Source organism: Vicia villosa, linkage group LG4, assembly GCF_029867415.1.
Source record: "Vicia villosa cultivar HV-30 ecotype Madison, WI linkage group LG4, Vvil1.0, whole genome shotgun sequence".
NCBI lineage: Eukaryota > Viridiplantae > Streptophyta > Magnoliopsida > Fabales > Fabaceae > Vicia > Vicia villosa.
In genome coordinates this window covers 182,359,694-182,378,958 of record NC_081183.1, presented here as the reverse complement: position 1 = coordinate 182,378,958, position 19,265 = coordinate 182,359,694, and the positions used below count along the sequence as shown (strand labels likewise).

Genomic DNA, 19,265 nt, shown 5'->3' with positions numbered 1-19,265 from the left:
GTATTAAATCCTTGAATTTAACTGTGTTAACAGCTTTGCTTTTGAGGTTGTGTTATTTGTGGTGATGAATGTGTTAATGCATGTGGTGGAACAACACACCTGCTTGGGATACTCAAGTAGTTCAGTGTAGTATGGTTACATTGAAAACTCCAATAAAAAAAATAAATTCAGCTGTATTATTTATGATACAAGACTTTTAATACTAATCAAATATGAAAGATTTGATTATATATTCTATATTACTCTAAAGTCATGCAAAGGTTAATGATTTTATTCAGAATGGGAGGTCAAGATCCATATTTTGCTTGAACTCATTATTCCTCAATATTGGGAAAGTTTGTTTCGGCTTTAAAAAAATATTTTTTTTTTATTTTTGAAAATAGATTTATAAATCCGTTTTTTAAAATATTAAAAGTTTTTTATATTCATTTTTTTCTAAATTGAAATATTACTTTTGACATACTATAATATAAACAAATATTATTGAAGACTAAATTATATTTAAAATCGTAATATTTTCAAAAAGTGGTATTTCAAAAATGATTTTTATGAAAGTCTATTTGAAATAGTTTCAAAATTAAGTGATTTTTTTGAAAATTTGATATCTAAAAAAGTTTTAATAAATAGATGAAATATCTAAAATAAAATTTTAAAAATAACTATTCAAACCAAATTTTCATTTAAACCTCCTATATTTTGGAGGATCGCTCACAACAAACTAGCTACTGATCGAAATATGACTATCATAGGTCTTTATGTTTCTCAATGTGATCTATGTCACAAAAGTAGAGACAAACGTCTTTTCTTCAAGTGCCATCTTGCTTCTAAGATTTAGAATTAATTCAGTCTATCACTCATCTATAAATTGACAGAAGCTCGATTTGGCTCTTCTGTAAATATGCTCCTTATCCTTTTTCTAAACCGTGTAAAACCATCATTTTAGTTGCTATTCAATATTCATGATTTATATTATATGCTTTTGCAGAAAATAGAGTGGGATTTTTTTTTTGAAGTAGCCTAGTAGTTAAAATTCACCCTTTAAAGGTGAACAAATGAGATGTCGCATGTTCGAATCTGCACCTATGCATCAGATGTTCTTGCACAACTACCAACTAAGTTGGTTTAACGGGACAATAGAGTGGAATTTAAGAACACAAAATAAGTCATTCCTTACCAGCAAGCCATCAATATAGTTATTGCAAATGTTTTTCGTAACTAGGAATCTAACTAGGAAAACTACACTACTCCATCTTCAATTTATGAATCTAATTCGAATCTGACGACGAACACTACTCCATCTTCAATTTATGACTCAAATTTTCAAGGAAGTCATGGTTTAATCTCATCCTAGTAGAGCTCATCGGATAATTGAAGTTAATTGGCATCTTCCTATTTGTTTATTTGTTTTTGGATTAAATGTAACATTGATGGTTGGCACTAGAAGAGGGAGCCTTAGTCATACAACATACGGTGGAATTTTCATAAATAGTAATGTTGAGGCCTTATGCTTCTTTGCTTCCTATATTTGTATTTCAACACCAATTCATGCTGAGTTGATTGGCGCTATGCTAACCATTGAATTGGCTTATAAGAAAGGTTGGAATTTTCTTTGGTTAAAATATTATTCTCAATTTATAAAATAGAATCTCATTACTAGAAACCTTAAACATTTAAATGTTTGGGAGTTTGGAGGGGAAGGGAGGGAAGGGCTTTGGAAAATAAGAGGAATTGAGTGAAAAGGATAAATAGATTTTAGGTAGGAGGGTTTTGGAGGGTTTGAGTTTATTCATAACACCAAAAACCCCATAAAATGGGGGAACTCAAAAATTGTATTGAAGGAGGGTTTTGGAGGGTTTTGAAGGGCTTACATAAATTTTCGATATATCTTTTAGGTTGTTATACTATTTTGAAAATTAAAAATTTAGAAATGATAATAACTCTTTTATCATTCTAAACAAATTTATTTTTTCAAAAAATATCAAATATTTTCCTACACTTTTTTAAAATTTTATTTTTGGAAGCCTTCCCCTCCCCTCCCCTCCAAACTCCCAAACATAGCCTAAGAGTGTGTTTGGATGAAGCATTTTAATGAGGTAATATAATGTTTTGAGGGAATTTAAAATGATGTGCACAAAATTCATTGTTTGGATACAAAAATGAAGAATTGTTAAAATGATGGAAATTTATGGAGTATTTAATCTTAAGTTAAATTTAATCATTTTGAAATGACACCAAAAATCAAAGAATTTGAAATTCCTCTCATCCTCCATGTTACTATTATTTCTTCAAATTTTGCAAATTGATCCTCATATTTTTCAAAATTACATAATTGACCCTAAAAATTTTCAAAAAATTACAAATTGGTCCTTAATAATTTTAAAATTTTACAATTTGGTCCTTAAAATTTTCAAAAATTGGAAATTAGTCCCTACTTTTCAATTTTTTAATTTGGTCCAAAAAATTTAAATTTTATAAAAAATAACCCTAAAAATCTAACAATGAATTATCTTAATATTCCATCCAAACAAAATAATTTAAAAATGAATGGATTTCAATTGAATCATTTGAATTGCTTTGAATTTTAAATTTCTTTAAATTTTCCAATTACTTCATCCAAACACACTCTAAGAGATTCTCAAAACATTTATATTTTGTAATTTCTCCTGTTTATAAAGAAGGAACCGGTGTGTTAACAAAATTGTCTCCCTTGATCTCAATTTGTATTTGTGATTTTCCTGCTTATAAAGGAAACCGGGGTGTTGACAAGATTGTCTCCCTTGATCTGAATGATTCCAGGTTCATTTGGTGAGAGCATGTTTCTAATGATATTTTTGAAGTATAATCCATTCCCTCCAAACATTTTTTTAATAATATTTTATCAGAGTTGAAGAATTTGAGTGAGTGATCAGGTCATCAATTGTGTCACTTAACATTTTGCTTTAAAAAAAAAATTCTCCTATCTCAATCTTACAAAAGAATGAACCTTTTTTTAGAGAGGAATGTATGAAAATTTGGGGAGAGCAAAGCACCGCAAGAAAAGAAAAGAAAAAGGAAACATACAATTTTGCTGTCTGGATGGTTCAAAGCATTAATACACAGTATATAGTAAACACATTTGCTTTCTGTGAACTTTTTCCTCTTCAATATTTAATCATCAACAAAAGTTTTTATATAGACAATAATGACAGAGAAAAACTATGATCATAGCACTTCCAAAATATCAGGCGAGCTCTCCAAATGGCCGAAGTCCATGAATCCGTTAGTTATCATTTCCTTTTCACTATTCTGACATCTAAAAGAATGAACAGATCAATGTAGGTATACAAAAGGATTTATATTGGTTGACCGCAAACCTCTGAATGATGCATTGTATTATGTGATCACGACCAGCCAATCAAGCCACAGAGCATAGCTTATCTGAAAATCGGGCACCATTAGTAAAGCAGGTTCAATTGTGAGCTTAAGTATGTGCAAAAAATATGAGGATTGGGATATCACCTTGTGTTGTACTACTACTACTGCAGCAAAGGCGAGTGTCATCTATATATTTTGATTTTATGCCCATCATCCATGATCCTATTGATGTGTCATCATAGGCATAGGTCTTCAAAGATACACTACATTTTGTTTTCAAATCGATCAAAGATATATCACTAGATAGGAAGATAAAATAGAAGAAAGCATCTTTCGAGAGAAAACAGAGTTAAACAAAAAAACAACTTTTAACATCATCAAGACTAACCTGTTTATGTTAATGTACTGTGCCAAATTCTTTGAAAGTATAACAAGAGAACCAGATGCGTGCCGGAAATACCTAAAAACAAAACAAACCAATCAAAAGGAGATACACATTATCAAAAATAAAACAGTTCAATATGGAGATCCATAAAACACTATATTGTGAAGAATGAAGATCATTAATTTATCCATTCAATGATAAAACAACAAATAGTAATGTATTGGTTTCAACTGGAGATATATTAAGCCATAATCACATTGAAGATCATTCCTGAATAAACAAAACAAAATAAATCACCAAATATTTTTTCATATAAAGGTAATATTACTTACGACTTTTCATCCCCAAATTTCCACCAATCAGGTTCATACCAAAGCTTTCCCCTGGAAAAAAAAAAGGATAAAATACAGAGCATATAAGTTGAGTACAAAATCACAATTGAAAGGTCAAACTTGTACAAATTTTATAAAACAAAATGATATTGTAGTTATGATGAAGGAGAAAATAGCATGCGATAAAGAAATATAATTGTATTCAGGGAGAAAAGATTAAGCGCATGACAATTCAAAATAAAAACATTCATTATTCAATAAAAATTAAGATATTGGATGGGAACCTCTAAACACCAGGGAATGCAAATTTTCTTGGCAAAAGTGAGATATGCCTAAAGACTTACAAAGGGATGAAAATTAAGATAATCGGTGACATCCACAAATATGGTAACTTTGTAGTATTTACTAAAATAAAAACCTACAGTAATAGCTCGACAAAAAATGGATAACAGATAAGAGTGAATAAAATTCAACACAATTAATTCAACACAAGTTCAATTTTAAAAAATTTAGACAGCTTAAAACAAAATCTTCAGGACCCTCTACAGCACATAAAGACTGGCAAATATTTCCTCAGATCTATTATCATAAATAAATAATCAAAACTAATTCGGATAAAGGAAAGTACTCTTCTGTTATCACGTCTCCTGACTTCATGCATCCAATATATGCGCCATCCTGGCCACGGCGATGTTCAAGAAGTTTAATTAAACCCTCTGTCAGGCCAGTGAATAAAGTTAAGACTCAATTTCAGATGGTAAAGTACAGTTAGTTTAACAAAATCTCCTAAATACATGTATTCATTATTAAACCATCTTTACCCAGATCAATGTCAATACTGTCATCAACTTTCACATAAAAATCAGCATCCCAGTTCTGAACTGCAGTACTAAAGAATATTTTTGCTTTTTTAGGCAATTCTTCTTGAGCTTCCTCGTGATTTTCCTATAATAACAAAATCAAATGGTCAAGCTCTAAGCTTGTTTAACAAGGTTCAATGAGATGGAAGCATGCTCGAATGAGCATTATTTTATTTACAAAAGCATTGATAAACACATTTGTTGATAGTTGTGCTTTGCTCTTTCCCATCAAAACTTTAGTTCTACCAGAAAAATATTTTTTAATCACCACATCATTGCTTCAAGTTTTCCTAAGATTGGTTGGAAGATTTAAGAAAAAATGTGAATTTTAAATGAGGGGAAATTTATCAGTTTGCAAATACATGTATTAGATAACCATCGATGGTTAATACCCTACATATTAAGCATCTATCAACAACAACAACAACAACAACCAAGCCTTATCACACTAAGTGAGGTCGGCTACATGGATTAACTTCCGCCATAATGTTTTACCCAAGACTATGTTTTTAACTAAATCGTTAATCTCAAGATCTTTCTTAATAACTTTTCTTATAGTTTTTATAGGTTTTCCTCTACCTCTAGTTGTTTGACTCCTCTCCATATGATCTACTCTCCTTATCAGATAATCTATAGGTCTTCTCTCTAAATGTCCAAACCACCTAAGTCTATTTTCCTCCATCTTTTCTACTATAGGTGTTACTCCAGCACTCTAATATTGTTATTACTAATCTTATCATGTCTAGTCTTACCACACATCCAACACAACGTCCTCATCTCTGCTACACTTACTTTATTCTCATGTTGATTCTTAACTGCCCAACATTTATAATAAGCCAAAATTTAAAATCAATTCAGTGCTTCCAGTCCACTCACACAATCCATGATAAAAGATAGAGCTAATTTAAATTCCGGCAAAGTGTTACTTACAAGAATCAAGAAATCCTTTGTTGAGCGGTTTTCATCATCAATATTACGATCCAAGCTATCACCTCGATTAGGACTGTTAATTACAAATTTTTAGGTCAAATAAAAGTTCAAAACACCTCTAGTTAAGACAATGAGAGTACTGCCAAGGGAATAAGAGCAGATAACTAATCATTAAATGTTCAAGAAAATATGTATTAATAGAATAGCTATAATAAGGATAAGTGCGTGGAAAAACCTCCGACCAAGTACAAAACGTATGACGACTCCTCTTTCTTCAAGTTTTTTCAAGGCATCACCTACCATAAATGAGAAGAGGAAATGTCTGTGATACATAACTAACATAAGAAGATAACCATCCAAATAATACTCAACTGAATCAAACCCAACGTACTAGTCGAGAAGCATAAAATTAGCTCTATCTTTTACCATGTAACTTCATATTAGATTCGCAGTCTCCGTTCAAAAAACTCTTAATAGTATAACACAATTAAATTTCCTTCTTAGAGAAACACAAAAGACTAGAGGAAAACCAACTGATTATGTTCTCATTATTCAAAAAAGCATGTGTAATATATCAAGTCTAGGTTTGACTTACTAAACCAATACTTTTTTTAAAAAGCTTACTAAACCAAAACTATTATGGAAAAGTTGCATAAAGCACATGTGAATATGAACATAATAATAACAAAAAATTAACAAGATGTATTAACATAATGCCTGCACTGCAGTGCATTATATCTTTAACATTTGCTACACAAAATACTAAAACTTATCCTATGGAAGTAAAGATAGAAAACTATAAATCCTTAAATAATGAAAATGACAATAAACCATCAAAGTCTAAAATTAAAAACCAATCTTCAAGAAACTTTTAAGGATGCCAAAATCCCTCTCAATTTCAAATTAAGAGGCATAAAGTCACTCCCAAATTTAAAATGCAATTAAGATCATTGTCTTCTACTAAATCAAACTAAAAAAAAAAAGTCCACCTCTTAGCAAATGAAATTGATCTCAAGAAAGACTAAGTAAAAAAGTAGAGTCTTAGATCAAGTCTCACCAAGACCAATTTTCCTCTACGTTAGCCTACCCTCCCTCTCTTTCTTTAAACAAAGTCTCAGACCTCATTCGTAACTACGAAAAGGCACTATAGCAGAACTTTTTTTTACATGAACTAGTGAATTTCTACAAACTCCAAACATACCTCTAGGCATCCAAGACCCTCTGAATACATTCCTTTTCAAATGGCTTCCAAATCCAGTATACACTCCAATAACAGCAAGAAGCCTACGATCAGAAGAAGACGCGGTTTGCTGCCGTTGCCCTTTGAGGTACCCTTGGCTCTTGGCCAATGTCAATTCCATCTCAGTTTCAACAATCCTCTTTTCCAGATCCCTAATAAAAAACATACACAAACCCATACAATACAACATCAGAAAAAACAGTGTTGTCAAATAGCAGAATTTGAAGAAATTGATATCCTTTTGTGATACTTCATTTATTACAAAGTGTTGTTAAATATGTGCTACAACGCTATAGCGCAGCAAAATTTTAACAAACTACTATTTTACGCGCGATCAGCAATTGACAACAACAACAAAAACAAACTAAATATCACCAAAATCCAAAAATCAAACCAATCTAAAAATATATATAACATAAAATAACAACAAAACAAAAAAAGAGCAAAATTACCTGCACCCTAGTACCATTAACTTATCTTCCACAGTGAGAACCCTAGGTCTCTAGCAACAAAAAAGTGGCAATATCATAAGTTGATAGACCAAAAAACAATTTGAAAAGTAGCATAGACCAAAACCAATATGAATTTCAAATTTCAACCGTAATTAATCAATAGTGCTATAATTTATAGCAACAAATCAGCAGCTAAAAGTAACAGCAAACAAAGAGGAATTTGAAAATTAGAATTTGAAAATAAAGGAAAACCTCAGCTGAGTTCTTCTTAAGAAGACTTGCAAGTAAATTCCGGTTCTCTGCATCTTGCCATAACCTAAAATTTAGAAAAATAATGAATCCGTTAACATTTCAACTTCAGATCACCAATTCAAAACGAATAGCACAAATAATTAGGGATTGAATTGCAATCAGTATTTCCATCATGAATCGGATCGGAATCAATTTAAAAAAATAGATAATGATGAAAACTGAGACCTGCCGGCGACGTAGAGCCAGGCGACGCAAGAGCAGAAGGCTAAGAGGAGAGAAGGCTTTGATGTCTGAGCGACCTTCGATCTTGCTCCTCTCTTCGCCGTCGACGTCGTCGGCAATGTATCCATTTTCTACACGCGAAGGTTCTGTGCGTTTTCAGTTCAGGATTTCGATTGAAATTATGCGAATCATGAATGAACTGTGTCACTGTTATAGTGCTAACTAACGTACAAAGAGGGGTACTATTTTTATTTCTTATGGGTAAAAAAAAATAGAGAGGGGTTTTATCTTGAAGATTTCATTTGCGTAACAAGGTAACTGCTGTTCATTATTAATCACTCCGTTCCTATCTCATTATAAGAATCCGAGATATAAGAAAAATTGATAAATATAAGACAAATTTTTCAATGCACCCATCTCTCTTATGCACCTCGCGAATTTTTTTTTTTTTCTATAGATGCACTTTCAGAAGCATCCCATTTTAAAAAAAAAATTAATTTTTTTCGTAGATACATCTATGGAACCGTTAAAATATAGTAAAATTTGATATTTTCCCAATTAATTAGGAAAATCAAAATGTTCCGTAAATACATCTACGAAACACTCTCTTTTCAAACCCTTTCGTTGTAGCTACGGAAGATTCCATGAACTTAAGATTTTCCCAATTAATTGAAAAATTAATTTAGAATTTTCTCAAATTAATTTGTAACTTAATTTGGAATTTTCCTAATTAATTGGGAAAATTCCAAGTTTCACTCGGGTGCGACACATGTAATTCTAATTTTGTGTTAATGTTTGATTTAATCAAACAACAATCAATTCGAAATGTCAGATTAAGCGGAAGAACTCCTAACCTTCTAAATTATACAAAACTTTACCCTTCTAAACTTTACAAAACTCTACACTCGTAAGATCAAGTATTCTATTCATTCTCACACTCAAACTACTTCTCATTCATTCATTTGACTTGGGCGTTAAGGTGTTAACCTTACAAGTTTATCTCACTCCTCCGCATTGGAACCACATTCCAATGCATATGAATCCTATATCACTCATTCATCAATTATTTATATGGTTCCTAAACAGAACAATGACGTCGTCTGTGAGAATCTAACATCTAATTCCCGCGAAATTCCACGTGAAATCATTGTCTCTTTGTCGTAATTCGACAATCACTCGCCCGTTCAAATCACCAATAAAACTCGTGAAACAATGGTGACATCGAAAGATACTCGATCAATCTCTTAACACATCGTTGTCACTGTGGCCACTACAACAATCAATGTTCCCGACCTCACGAGGAATACTCTGCTCTCTCTTACCGTCGAGGATGATCCAGTCCTGGTGACTTCTCACTCTTCTTCTCCACTATAAAATATAATCCCTCTGACAATCGACCAATGCACATCCCAAGTCCTTCCTATTTTCTAAACTTTTCAATAACCAGTAAAATGCTAGACATCTAAGAAGCCTCTATCGCAACCATTGGTTCCCGAATAAGAGATGGTTCAATGCCTCCAACAGCTGCAAGTCTTTTTAGGTATGCAAGGGGCTAATGACTTAGATAATACTATCTTCATTCCTTTATATAAGAGACATTTCACTTTTTAGGTTTATTGAATAATCAATGTATCTGATATGTATATTGACTAGATACATTAATTATTCAATGAATCTAGAAAAATGAATTGTCTCTTATATAAAGGAACGGAGGTCGTAGTATCTATAACCTGACGTGGCAATAACATTCACACTCTTTGGCTAAAAGAGTGCTCTGAATCGAAGAAAGCTTATAGTATGCTCCTCCCAGGGACCTTCCTCTACCCAAGGCAACCTCACACGATGATCTGGGAGTTAACCATAACCAGCCTTCATTGACACCATCTTTCCAAGTAGAGCGAAATAGGAAGGTTGGAAATGGCCGAATAAGCAGGATCTTGAAATCTCTCGAGAAACATTCCAACTTGGAATGCTATGATGACTCGAGAGATTTCAAAGGAATACCCCTTAGAAGAATTGAGTTAGTCGCGAGTGACGGTGAGTGTGAAGCAACCCATGTCACGGGGGGATTTTGAGAACCTTGCACCCTCATCCTAGACGTAATAAGAAGGTTTAAATGGGCTGAATAATAAGGGACCTCTTAATTAGTACTCTTCATATTTCCTTCATATGAATGGCTTGCGCATGTGAATGGGTGGTCATATATGTCTTCTTCATTGGAAGCATCATCTTGTAACACTTCATTTTATCTACATTCGAAAAATCAAGTGTTTTAGGGAAGCAATCACATGGAAATTATTAAAGTAAAAAAACGCATATGCCAGCGGACTTTACGTTGATTCAGGTGGACGCGGGAGTTTTTTCAAAAATCAAATTTCAAGTTCTTTCTTTGCTGCCAGCAAGAGAGAGTTGTTGTCTGTTGATCCGGGACTGACGGAGTTGTGGGTTATCCGTTGGAGCCTTTCCTTAGCCGATAAATTCAAGCTTAGGAATATCATGGTTCAATCCGATGCGAAAGTGGTGGTGGACTGCATCAATTCTCTTGTAGACGTTGCGGTTTTCGAACCAATTGCAAATGATTGTAGGATCCTGTTAAAAAACTTTTATGTAGGTTCTATTTTGTTTATTAGCAGAAATTTGAATGTGGACGCTCATAACCTGGTGGGTTTGGGGCACATGTATGGTTCTAAAACTTGGTTTGGTGGTTATCCTTCTATGTAGTCCGTTGTAACCGTTTCCTCTTTTCGTTTGAAAGTTAGTTTTTCACCGTAAAAAGAAAAAAAAGGATAAAAATTATATTTTTACAGTGGAACAATGTTACTAAACCCAGTGGCGGTTCTATAGCCCGGCAAGCCCGGGCACGCGCCCGGGCTCAACCCCTATTTTCTTTGTATTTCTCCCAATTTAATAGTCGAATTCTGGACGAAATTAGGGGCAAAATTAATAAAAATAAGGGTGTGAAAACTAAAATAGATGAGTACACAATGGTCCAGACAGACCCAACCCAATTAATTATATATGAATGAATTATAACAAAAAAATTTTAAAAAAAAATAATTATGCTACAGTGTTATAGACCAGCTGGTGTTTCATCTTTCCCCTCTTTGTCTTTAACGGTTGGTGTTTCATCTTTCCCCTCTTTGTCTTTGACGGTTGGTGCTTCAAGATATACATATTTAATCATTATTATTAAATATTATAATAATAAGAGTTTTATATTGTTGATAAAACTCCAATCAGCTAATTATCTTCTTCGACTTTTTTTCTTGAATGATATCATTTTCATTTTTTAGTCTTCTTGCAATTTATGCTTTCAAAAATTTATAATTGATTAGACCTTCCCTAATTTTATAATTTTTTTTACTTCTTTTCTATTATAATTTTATAGCGACATTATAATTTTCCATATATTATAAAATCAAACAAGAAATCATGGGCGTTTAAATTTAATTAGAAGGTAAGAGTAATACAAATTGAAATGTATGAAAATGATGATTTTTACTATGTGGTCAAATTAGAGAGTTCAAGCAAAATTAATTTGTCAATATGAGAAATTATCTAAGTTTTCCACGCAATAAATAACATTAAAATTTTTGGGTTTTTTTTTAAGAAATAAATTGAAAATGTCCAACTATTATTTTGTTAGCTTTTGAGGGATTATATTTTATGTCCCTCATTTTTTATTTTATTTTTTATTGAATAAATTATCTTTAGTAAAAATAACATTAAAATCAATGTATAGTAAATTTATAGTTATAAAATAAAATAAATGCATAATAATTTGAAATTTCAACTCAATTATAGATATTATAATAAACCAATATAAAAACTAAAGTGAAAAAAAAACTATTTGAATTTTTAGAGTTTTTTAGTTTCCTCAAGGGCACGCACGTTTACAATTGAACATTTACTATTGTTCACTATAAATAGATCTAACAAAAACTAAAGACAATTGAAATACTCTTTATTTCCTTATCATCTTTTTTAGAGTACAAGTTAGAAAAGGCAAGGTACTCGAAATTATGGGCGGAGCTACAGTCAAGCGAACTCGGACACCCGTCTGCGCTCAAAATTAATGACAAAATCAGTAAAAATATGGTGTGAAATTTTTGGACAAAATCAAGAGATTTTTTTTAGATAAAATCAAGAGCAAAATTAGTAGAAACATGATGTAAAATTAGTAAAAACAAGGTGTAAACTTTTTGTCCAGACTCTCTAAAATTTATGGCTCCGCCACTGACTAAACCTAACCTTGAAGATAGGGCGTTCACAATAAATGGTTGGTAGCCAAACCAAGATAAAATTGGGTGCACTAATTTCTACTCCTACACTCTCTATTTACTATTTAGTGTAACTGTTTTATTATTATATTGTACAGAATATCTAAATTTTGTATTTGTGAAAACTTGAGTTAAGAGTATTTTCTACATTTGGTACTAGCTTTTATTTGTGAATAAGTCTTTCATTCTTTAAGACTCTTAAAATATCTTTTTTTTTAATGGTTTGGTAATGTTTGTTTGTAAGTTTTTCAAAAATAATTTTGCTAAGAACTGATTTCTTATGTTAAAAATGAAAAGTTACTTTAATTAGTTCTTAAAGAAAATAATTTTTAACAAAAAATACTATTTTCTTTATAGAATGTTAAACAACTATAAAATAGTAGAACCAACTTATTTTATAGTGGGATAGCCTACTTGATTCTTGGGACTAAACTAGTGATTTGTGTGGGCTTGAGCCCCACTAGGGTTTGGGGAGAAATAGTTTAGTACTACAGACTAAAAAAAATTATATAATTTAAGAAAATTTGGTTAATTGATTAAGAACAATGTTTTCATTTATTTGGTTATTTAAGTGTACAATAAGAAAAATTGGTTTTATAAAATTGTTTATGATAAATTTTAAAAAAAATATTGGAGGAACGACCCATATGTTTGAATTATGGTAGGAATTTTTTGTCTTTGAACAATAAAAAAGACACGAGAAAAAATGTGTCAACGCTAACTCTAAAACTGCCTCTTGATGTCGAGGATTATTATTGGGTGGATGATGAAGCCCTAGGAATCTGATCTTTCTATTTGGATGAGGATAGGATATAACTTGCATACCAATATGTGGGGTCGTCATTACAGTGGAACGTGACGCTCCCCAAAAATGATAAGTGTGTCTGTAGTCGGTTTAAGATGTGTGGAATGCCTATATACGAGTGTTTGTACAATACTGGTGTGAGTACAATAAGTTGGTATTGTTCTTTCATTTGGTGTGAGTACAATAAGTTGGTATTGTTCTTTCATTTGTTCCATATGTTAAACACAAGGGCCATAGCACATGGATATAATTCATATGATTTTTTTTTTGGCTTTATACCACCGGTTTAGTCCGGTTCGGGGGCGAGTTTTGGCATCAAGTGGTTTCATCCCGCTTCCGATCGTAGTTGCGGGGGATCGAACCGTGGTTCTCCCTACCAAGTCCAGCGTCAATCACCACTGAACCAACTAACGATTGGTCCAGTGGTAATTATGACTTTAATATTAGTTAAAATCGACAGAGATTCTCAAAAATGGCGTCAACTTCATTGAAAAACATGTAATAAATGAGATTATGAATGTTTTCCGATATACATCTCTAGATTAACCCTAAAATTTTCGAAGATTAATTTCTAAGAAAAACAACGGAAGATGCGGTTAAAAATACGTCTCCAAAAATTTCTAAAAAACAATTTTAAGGTTTTAGAGATGTGAATCATATCATAATGATGGAAAAGAAATTACCTAAATGATTGGTAGCCAAACAAACAAATTTTATTGCACTATTCTCTTCTCCTACTCGAGTTTACAACAACTTATTTATCGATACAACTTGTTTATTATAGTTATTATTTCTAACAATAGATTTAAACTATTTATTTTTGAACTAACCTTTATTGAAGAATGAAAAACTATTTTGATTTTGGTTTTGAAAAGAAAACCATTATTTGATAAAAGAAGAGATAAATACAAAATTCCTTTTCATAATTTTAGACAAACACAAAATAACAGATTTTTTTTTTCTCATACGTAATTGATGAAACATATAAATATTCAAATAACTATAATTGCAATTTGTTCAAGGAACATTTTTATATTGTTCTCAAGTGAAATTCTCAATTCCATTTAGGAACCCATTTACTGGTGTAGCCACAAATTGTGCTAGCACCTCATTCAAAGACATGATTACAACAAGGTACTCACTCACTCTAAAATAAAATACAAAAAAAAAAACAAAAACAAAAACATATACCCAAAACAAATACATCATGGAAACAACACTCTTTTGTTGCTTTCCTTAAAAATTAAAAAAAAAAAAAAAATACAAAACAGGATTAAGGCTTTGGTTTTCAACATATATTGACGCATGCTATGACACTAAATCAGAGAAGTGGAAGGATAAATCAAACAAAAAAAGAATAAGTGTTGTCTCCAAACTAATCAACAAAACATCATGTGCTATAATCCCAACCTCTTTGTCATCCAATCTGAAAGATTAGCTATCACAAAACCTGCAAACACCTGTATATCAACAAAAATGTTGAATAAGATCAATACAATGGACACGACACTGACACAGGCACATAAACACCGGTGATAATTTAAGAACATGAAAGAGAATGAAAGTAAGCACATGTGTTTTTGTTGCGGTAGACATCAAACACGTTTTCAATCTAAAGTGTCAGTGTTACATATATATTAACGCCACAAATATAAACCATACCTGAACTGAGCCAAGAATGTATAATGCTGAATAATGCCGACCGTGGATTACCATATCAGCCAACATAGCTAGAGGAATAGTGAGTGACATGCCCAAAGTGGCCACAAGAGGAGTTGTCCATACAACACAGAGTGCCCTGGATTGTAAATCGGAGAAAATCTAATGTAAGAATTTGCATAAGTGTGTTTATATGCACGCACGCATAAATTAATCAAATTTATATCAAATACCAGAAGTAGTCTGAGAGAACACTTCCAACAAATCCATTCGCAAGAACCACTTCATCCATTTTGGCAGACTTGGGAATTGCAAACTTGGGTTCAATTCCTAAGGCCGACAACGGCCAGACTGAGCAAAAAAAAAAAAAAGAATTAGCAATCTCTTAATGTGCAGCAATATATAAGAAATTATAAAATTGTTGAAATGTTGGTGACTTGTCAAAACACAAGAACCAAGCTAATGCATATGAAAAATGATTGTGATCTAGTATGGAACTGTTTGGACTGACTTATTTGAAATTATCTGCTAACATACACACTTATGAGACTGTATGATTCTTTCAGCTTATTTTCATAAGCTCTCGGAGATAATTATGAAAGAAGCATATATAGCTTATATGAAAACAATTTGGCTTTATTTTATTTTTATTATAGAAATAACTTACACATAAGTTGATTTTGATGAGTAACTACAAAAGCACCAAGTGTACAAAAAACTTACTAAGCCACCATAGTGCTACAAGTGTAAACAACCCAATATATCCAAACAGCTTTTGCACGTCAACACGTTCACCTTCTTCACCGGAAAACTTCTTTAGAAGAACTGTGGCATTGATGTTGAAGTTGTGTTATTATTCATCTAAATCATCTGGAAACAAGAAAATGTAGAATGAGAGAGGTAAGACATTGTCTAACCGGTAAATAGACCATACGACATGGCTGAGAGAAGGCCAAAAAGATCTCCAACAAGAGAGCGCCGTCCATTGCTGAACACAAATATCAACTGTCAACGCCCAAAAAATAGTATTACAAAGAGCAAGCTGGTGATAATGCATGAAAGATAGCAATTTATTTCCTTAGTATTCTGCACCATAGTTATCAGTATCTTACGATTAATGTGATTTGTATTTCCATTTGATGCTAAATTGAACTCAATCGATACAAATATCTAGTGTTTATCTATTTGGACATCGTATATATTGATTCATTATGATGAATCTCGATTTATTCTAGTGAAAGCCATGTTCTGCAAGATTACTAAAATAATGAAGCTAATTTGGTCTTCAAAAGAGATAGAAAGGGCTTACGAAGCAGTTAATTGCGATTCATCAGCGGCCCAAGTTTTTCCCAGAGTTGTCATGGCAACCCCGGCCATGCTGACCAAGACAGCAACTACTTTGGATACATTTAAAGTGTCTTGACCCATCAACACACCGATGAAAAGAGTGAAGAGTCCTGAAGTAGATGACAATACTGTTGTACTCGCAACACTTGTACGGGCAAGCGCAGCATTTGATAGATACTGAAAGCAACAAATCAAATATCAAAATAACGCCATTACATTTCCTATATGTTGCCCAATAACAGAATAAAATAGCACAATTACGGTACTACCTCTGTTACGAACCAGATAGGTGCGATGTAAAATCCATAGGTAGCGATTTCCTTTGCAGTAAGTTCTTTTTCTTCCTTTGCCACACCGGTTTCCTTATATTTAGCCACCAATGGCGCTATCTCTGCAAGACTTGAAAGATCTATATCACTGTCTTTTCGAACCACATTCACGAGTTCCGTTTCAAAGTTTTTCTGCACTCCATTTCCTTTGAGTGGGGAGATAATCTTGATAGGAAACTCATCCCTGCCGCTTTCTGCATTTTTTCCACTTTTAGAAGACCGGTGTTTAAGCAAGTTATAGAACCAATCCTTAATGAATGCTATTGGGAGGTAAACTACCATGAGAGAAGCTCCGAGATATGTCACTGCAAATGGCTGCTTATAATCTGTATAAATATTCTGCACAGAAAATTTTATTTCAGATAATCATTCAGATATAAAGCTTGGATACTGGCACACTTGATCAGAATTTCAAATTCCAAAGGCATTTTTGAACAAATTATTCTCCAACCATGCTTAGATAAGGATTTAGGTACTAAAATTCTATACGAATTGAAGCAAAAAGGTCAACTTACAAGTTACAAACATAAATCTTCAAGCTTAGACAACAGTGTCGGCTACATAGATCAAATTATGTCATAATATTCTATCAAAGACAATATTTCTATCCAACTCGTCAATCTCCAGATCTTTCTTAATAATTTCTCTTATAGTTTTTCTAGGCCTTCTTCTATCTCTAGTTGAATGACTACTCTTCATCTGATCTACTCTCCATTTAAACCACAGAATCCACAAGTCTTCTCTCTACATGCCCAAACCACCTAAGCCTATTTTCCACCATCTTTTCTACTAGGGGTAAACCTCTCAGAGGAATTTATTTTCTAAATGGGATCGAACCAGGACCTCCAATTATTCCTATGAAGTATCCTTGTACACATTCTCCCCATTTGTGAACCTAGCATGCTTCCACAAAGACATTCTCATTTAATCGTCGAATTAGCTACATCGTATACCTGCAAATCATTCTTAGCCAACAAAACTTTCCATCTCAAATCACCTTTATTACCCTCTTACAATTCAAATACAAACTTTAGAGTAGCATATCAATAACAAAACGATCGAATCTCATAACATATAGAAACCTTCAAAATCAAGTCACATGAAGCAAACACATATCAAACTCCCTCCATCTCTCAAATTCACCAACCTTCCAAATTGATAATTACACAATTAACATAAGCCCCTATATCCCAACTCATAACCCCCACAAACAATCATTAAATTGAACCAACACTAAAAACACCCAAGTCTCTAAAACACATAACAAACAAAACAAACCAACCAAATTCACATAAACCAAAAGCAATAACACCAAATTAACAAGAAAATTACATACTAAATTAAATAAATTTACCTGTGTAACTTCAGCAGAGGTAACCCATATGATAACAACAGTACCTATGAGAAATAACCCTGCTTTATATCTCAAACCCATCGGAAAAAACCAAATCAACAACACCCAGATGGGAAAAAGTGCATAAATTGCAGAGATCCAACGTGTGAACTTTATGTAGATCGCAGAATCAATCACCGTTGAATATATCAATTTGTTAACCAAATCATGCGTGAAAAAGCTTGAATTGAAGCTAGTATGTGTGAGAAGAAGATGAAATTGAAATTGAAATTGTTGAAAGAGAAAAGAGGTTGAAAGAATCTAGCAACAAAGAGAAAAGGTTGAGAAAATGGTTGGAATTGGAAGAAAGAGAAAAAGAGGGAAACGTTGATTAGTATAAAAAGATTATTTTCTGTATTTGGTGATTAATTTTCAACGTTACTCTTACTCTATTCAAAGTCATGCATTTTTCTTTTTTTTTTTCTTCTCCTATTTTCTATGATTATTTATTTTATATGGAAAATTAATTATTAGTTATTGGTATTAAATTTTTTTATCCAAATCAGAAATCAAAACTATATAAGAAAATATGATGAAACAATAAGTTTAGAGAGTTTTAAGTCACATCTATTTTAATGATGATAAAAGAAAATTGATTTTGATGGTGATGAAAAGAATTTTTTTTTCATTTTTTTAATTAAAGTCAAATATACTTCTTTTGATGATTTTTCCATTGAAGGTTTTAAGGTTTAATTTGAGAAAATTTATACATTATATTTAGGAAAATTTTGGAAAAAAAACCGGTTGTCTTAATTATGATGACAATTTGATCATGTGGGAAATCTATTGGAAATTTGAGAAATGTTTTAGAAATTTGTTAACTTTAAATATCTAAATCTAATAATTCTAAAATGCCTTTTTTTTTAATGATAGGATACAGTATTTTTAAGTTACATAATTTTAAGATTCTCTACAATTAGTATTATAAACCAATATTTTATTTATTTATTTAATATATACATAAATTTAATTATTGACACGTAGCACTAATATTAATTTATTAAAACTGATAATTTATTTACCTAAAAGAAGTCAATGATTATCATCTTGTCAACAAATAACAAGATTATCATCTAAACATGAGAGAGCTTAAAATTTTTTAAAAGATGAAATCCCATTAAAAGTGAAGAAAGTGGAGCAACGAAAGAAAAGATAGAGTGGAATTTTCCTTTGTTAGTTAGTGGGTCACTACAGCAATGACAAATCAACTAGAAACAAATACTAACAACAAAAATAAAATAAAAATAGGAATAATGAAAAAATTGCTGGCTGTGGCCAGTGGCGGGTGAAATGGCATTTATAATAACTATTTCGTCATACAAAAGCTAAATGGAAGTAATGAATGACTATAACTTATGAGTTATGATTGAGACACCAATCATTCTCTTATTTTAAAATAGCTTATCGGTGTAAATTATTTTAAAA

The 19,265-nt window shown here is 31.9% G+C and overlaps 2 protein-coding genes across 2 annotated transcripts; both read right to left on the bottom strand.

Annotated features, from left to right (window-relative positions):
• Positions 1-3,039: 3,039 nt before the first annotated feature.
• On the bottom strand, positions 3,040-8,328 carry LOC131596283 (hydroxyproline O-galactosyltransferase HPGT2-like). Its single transcript, XM_058868893.1, has 12 exons — positions 8,031-8,328; positions 7,806-7,869; positions 7,554-7,603; positions 7,063-7,253; positions 6,097-6,157; positions 5,862-5,934; positions 4,893-5,016; positions 4,700-4,787; positions 4,072-4,122; positions 3,743-3,814; positions 3,499-3,617; positions 3,040-3,417 (listed from the first exon to the last, which is right to left on the bottom strand). The coding sequence occupies exons 1-12, from the start codon at positions 8,153-8,155 to the stop codon at positions 3,395-3,397; spliced, it is 1,041 nt and encodes a 346-aa protein (XP_058724876.1). The 5' UTR covers positions 8,156-8,328; the 3' UTR covers positions 3,040-3,394.
• Positions 8,329-14,101: 5,773 nt separating this feature from the next.
• LOC131596282 (uncharacterized vacuolar membrane protein YML018C) lies at positions 14,102-18,187 on the bottom strand. The gene is made up of 8 exons (XM_058868892.1): positions 17,802-18,187; positions 16,388-16,786; positions 16,081-16,295; positions 15,689-15,759; positions 15,495-15,596; positions 15,005-15,122; positions 14,775-14,910; positions 14,102-14,572 (listed from the first exon to the last, which is right to left on the bottom strand). Exons 1-8 carry the CDS (start codon positions 17,880-17,882, stop codon positions 14,510-14,512), a joined length of 1,185 nt encoding a protein of 394 aa, XP_058724875.1. The 5' UTR covers positions 17,883-18,187; the 3' UTR covers positions 14,102-14,509.
• Positions 18,188-19,265: the final 1,078 nt, after the last annotated feature.

Excerpts from the sequence above, each read along its gene's own strand:
- LOC131596283 (XM_058868893.1), bottom strand. The coding sequence starts at position 8,155 with ATGGATACATTGCCGACGACGTCGACGGCGAAGAGAGGAGCAAGATCG. Across the intron at positions 6,158-7,062 it reads AGGGTCTTGGATGCCTAGAG|GTGATGCCTTGAAAAAACTT; the intron begins GTATGTTTGGAG and ends CATTTATGGTAG. Across the intron at positions 5,935-6,096 it reads CGTTTTGTACTTGGTCGGAG|TCCTAATCGAGGTGATAGCT; the intron begins GTTTTTCCACGC and ends TGTAATTAACAG.
- LOC131596282 (XM_058868892.1), bottom strand. The coding sequence starts at position 17,882 with ATGGGTTTGAGATATAAAGCAGGGTTATTTCTCATAGGTACTGTTGTT. Across the intron at positions 16,787-17,801 it reads CCTCTGCTGAAGTTACACAG|AATATTTATACAGATTATAA; the intron begins GTAAATTTATTT and ends TTTTCTGTGCAG. Across the intron at positions 14,573-14,774 it reads ACATTCTTGGCTCAGTTCAG|GTGTTTGCAGGTTTTGTGAT; the intron begins GTATGGTTTATA and ends GTTGATATACAG.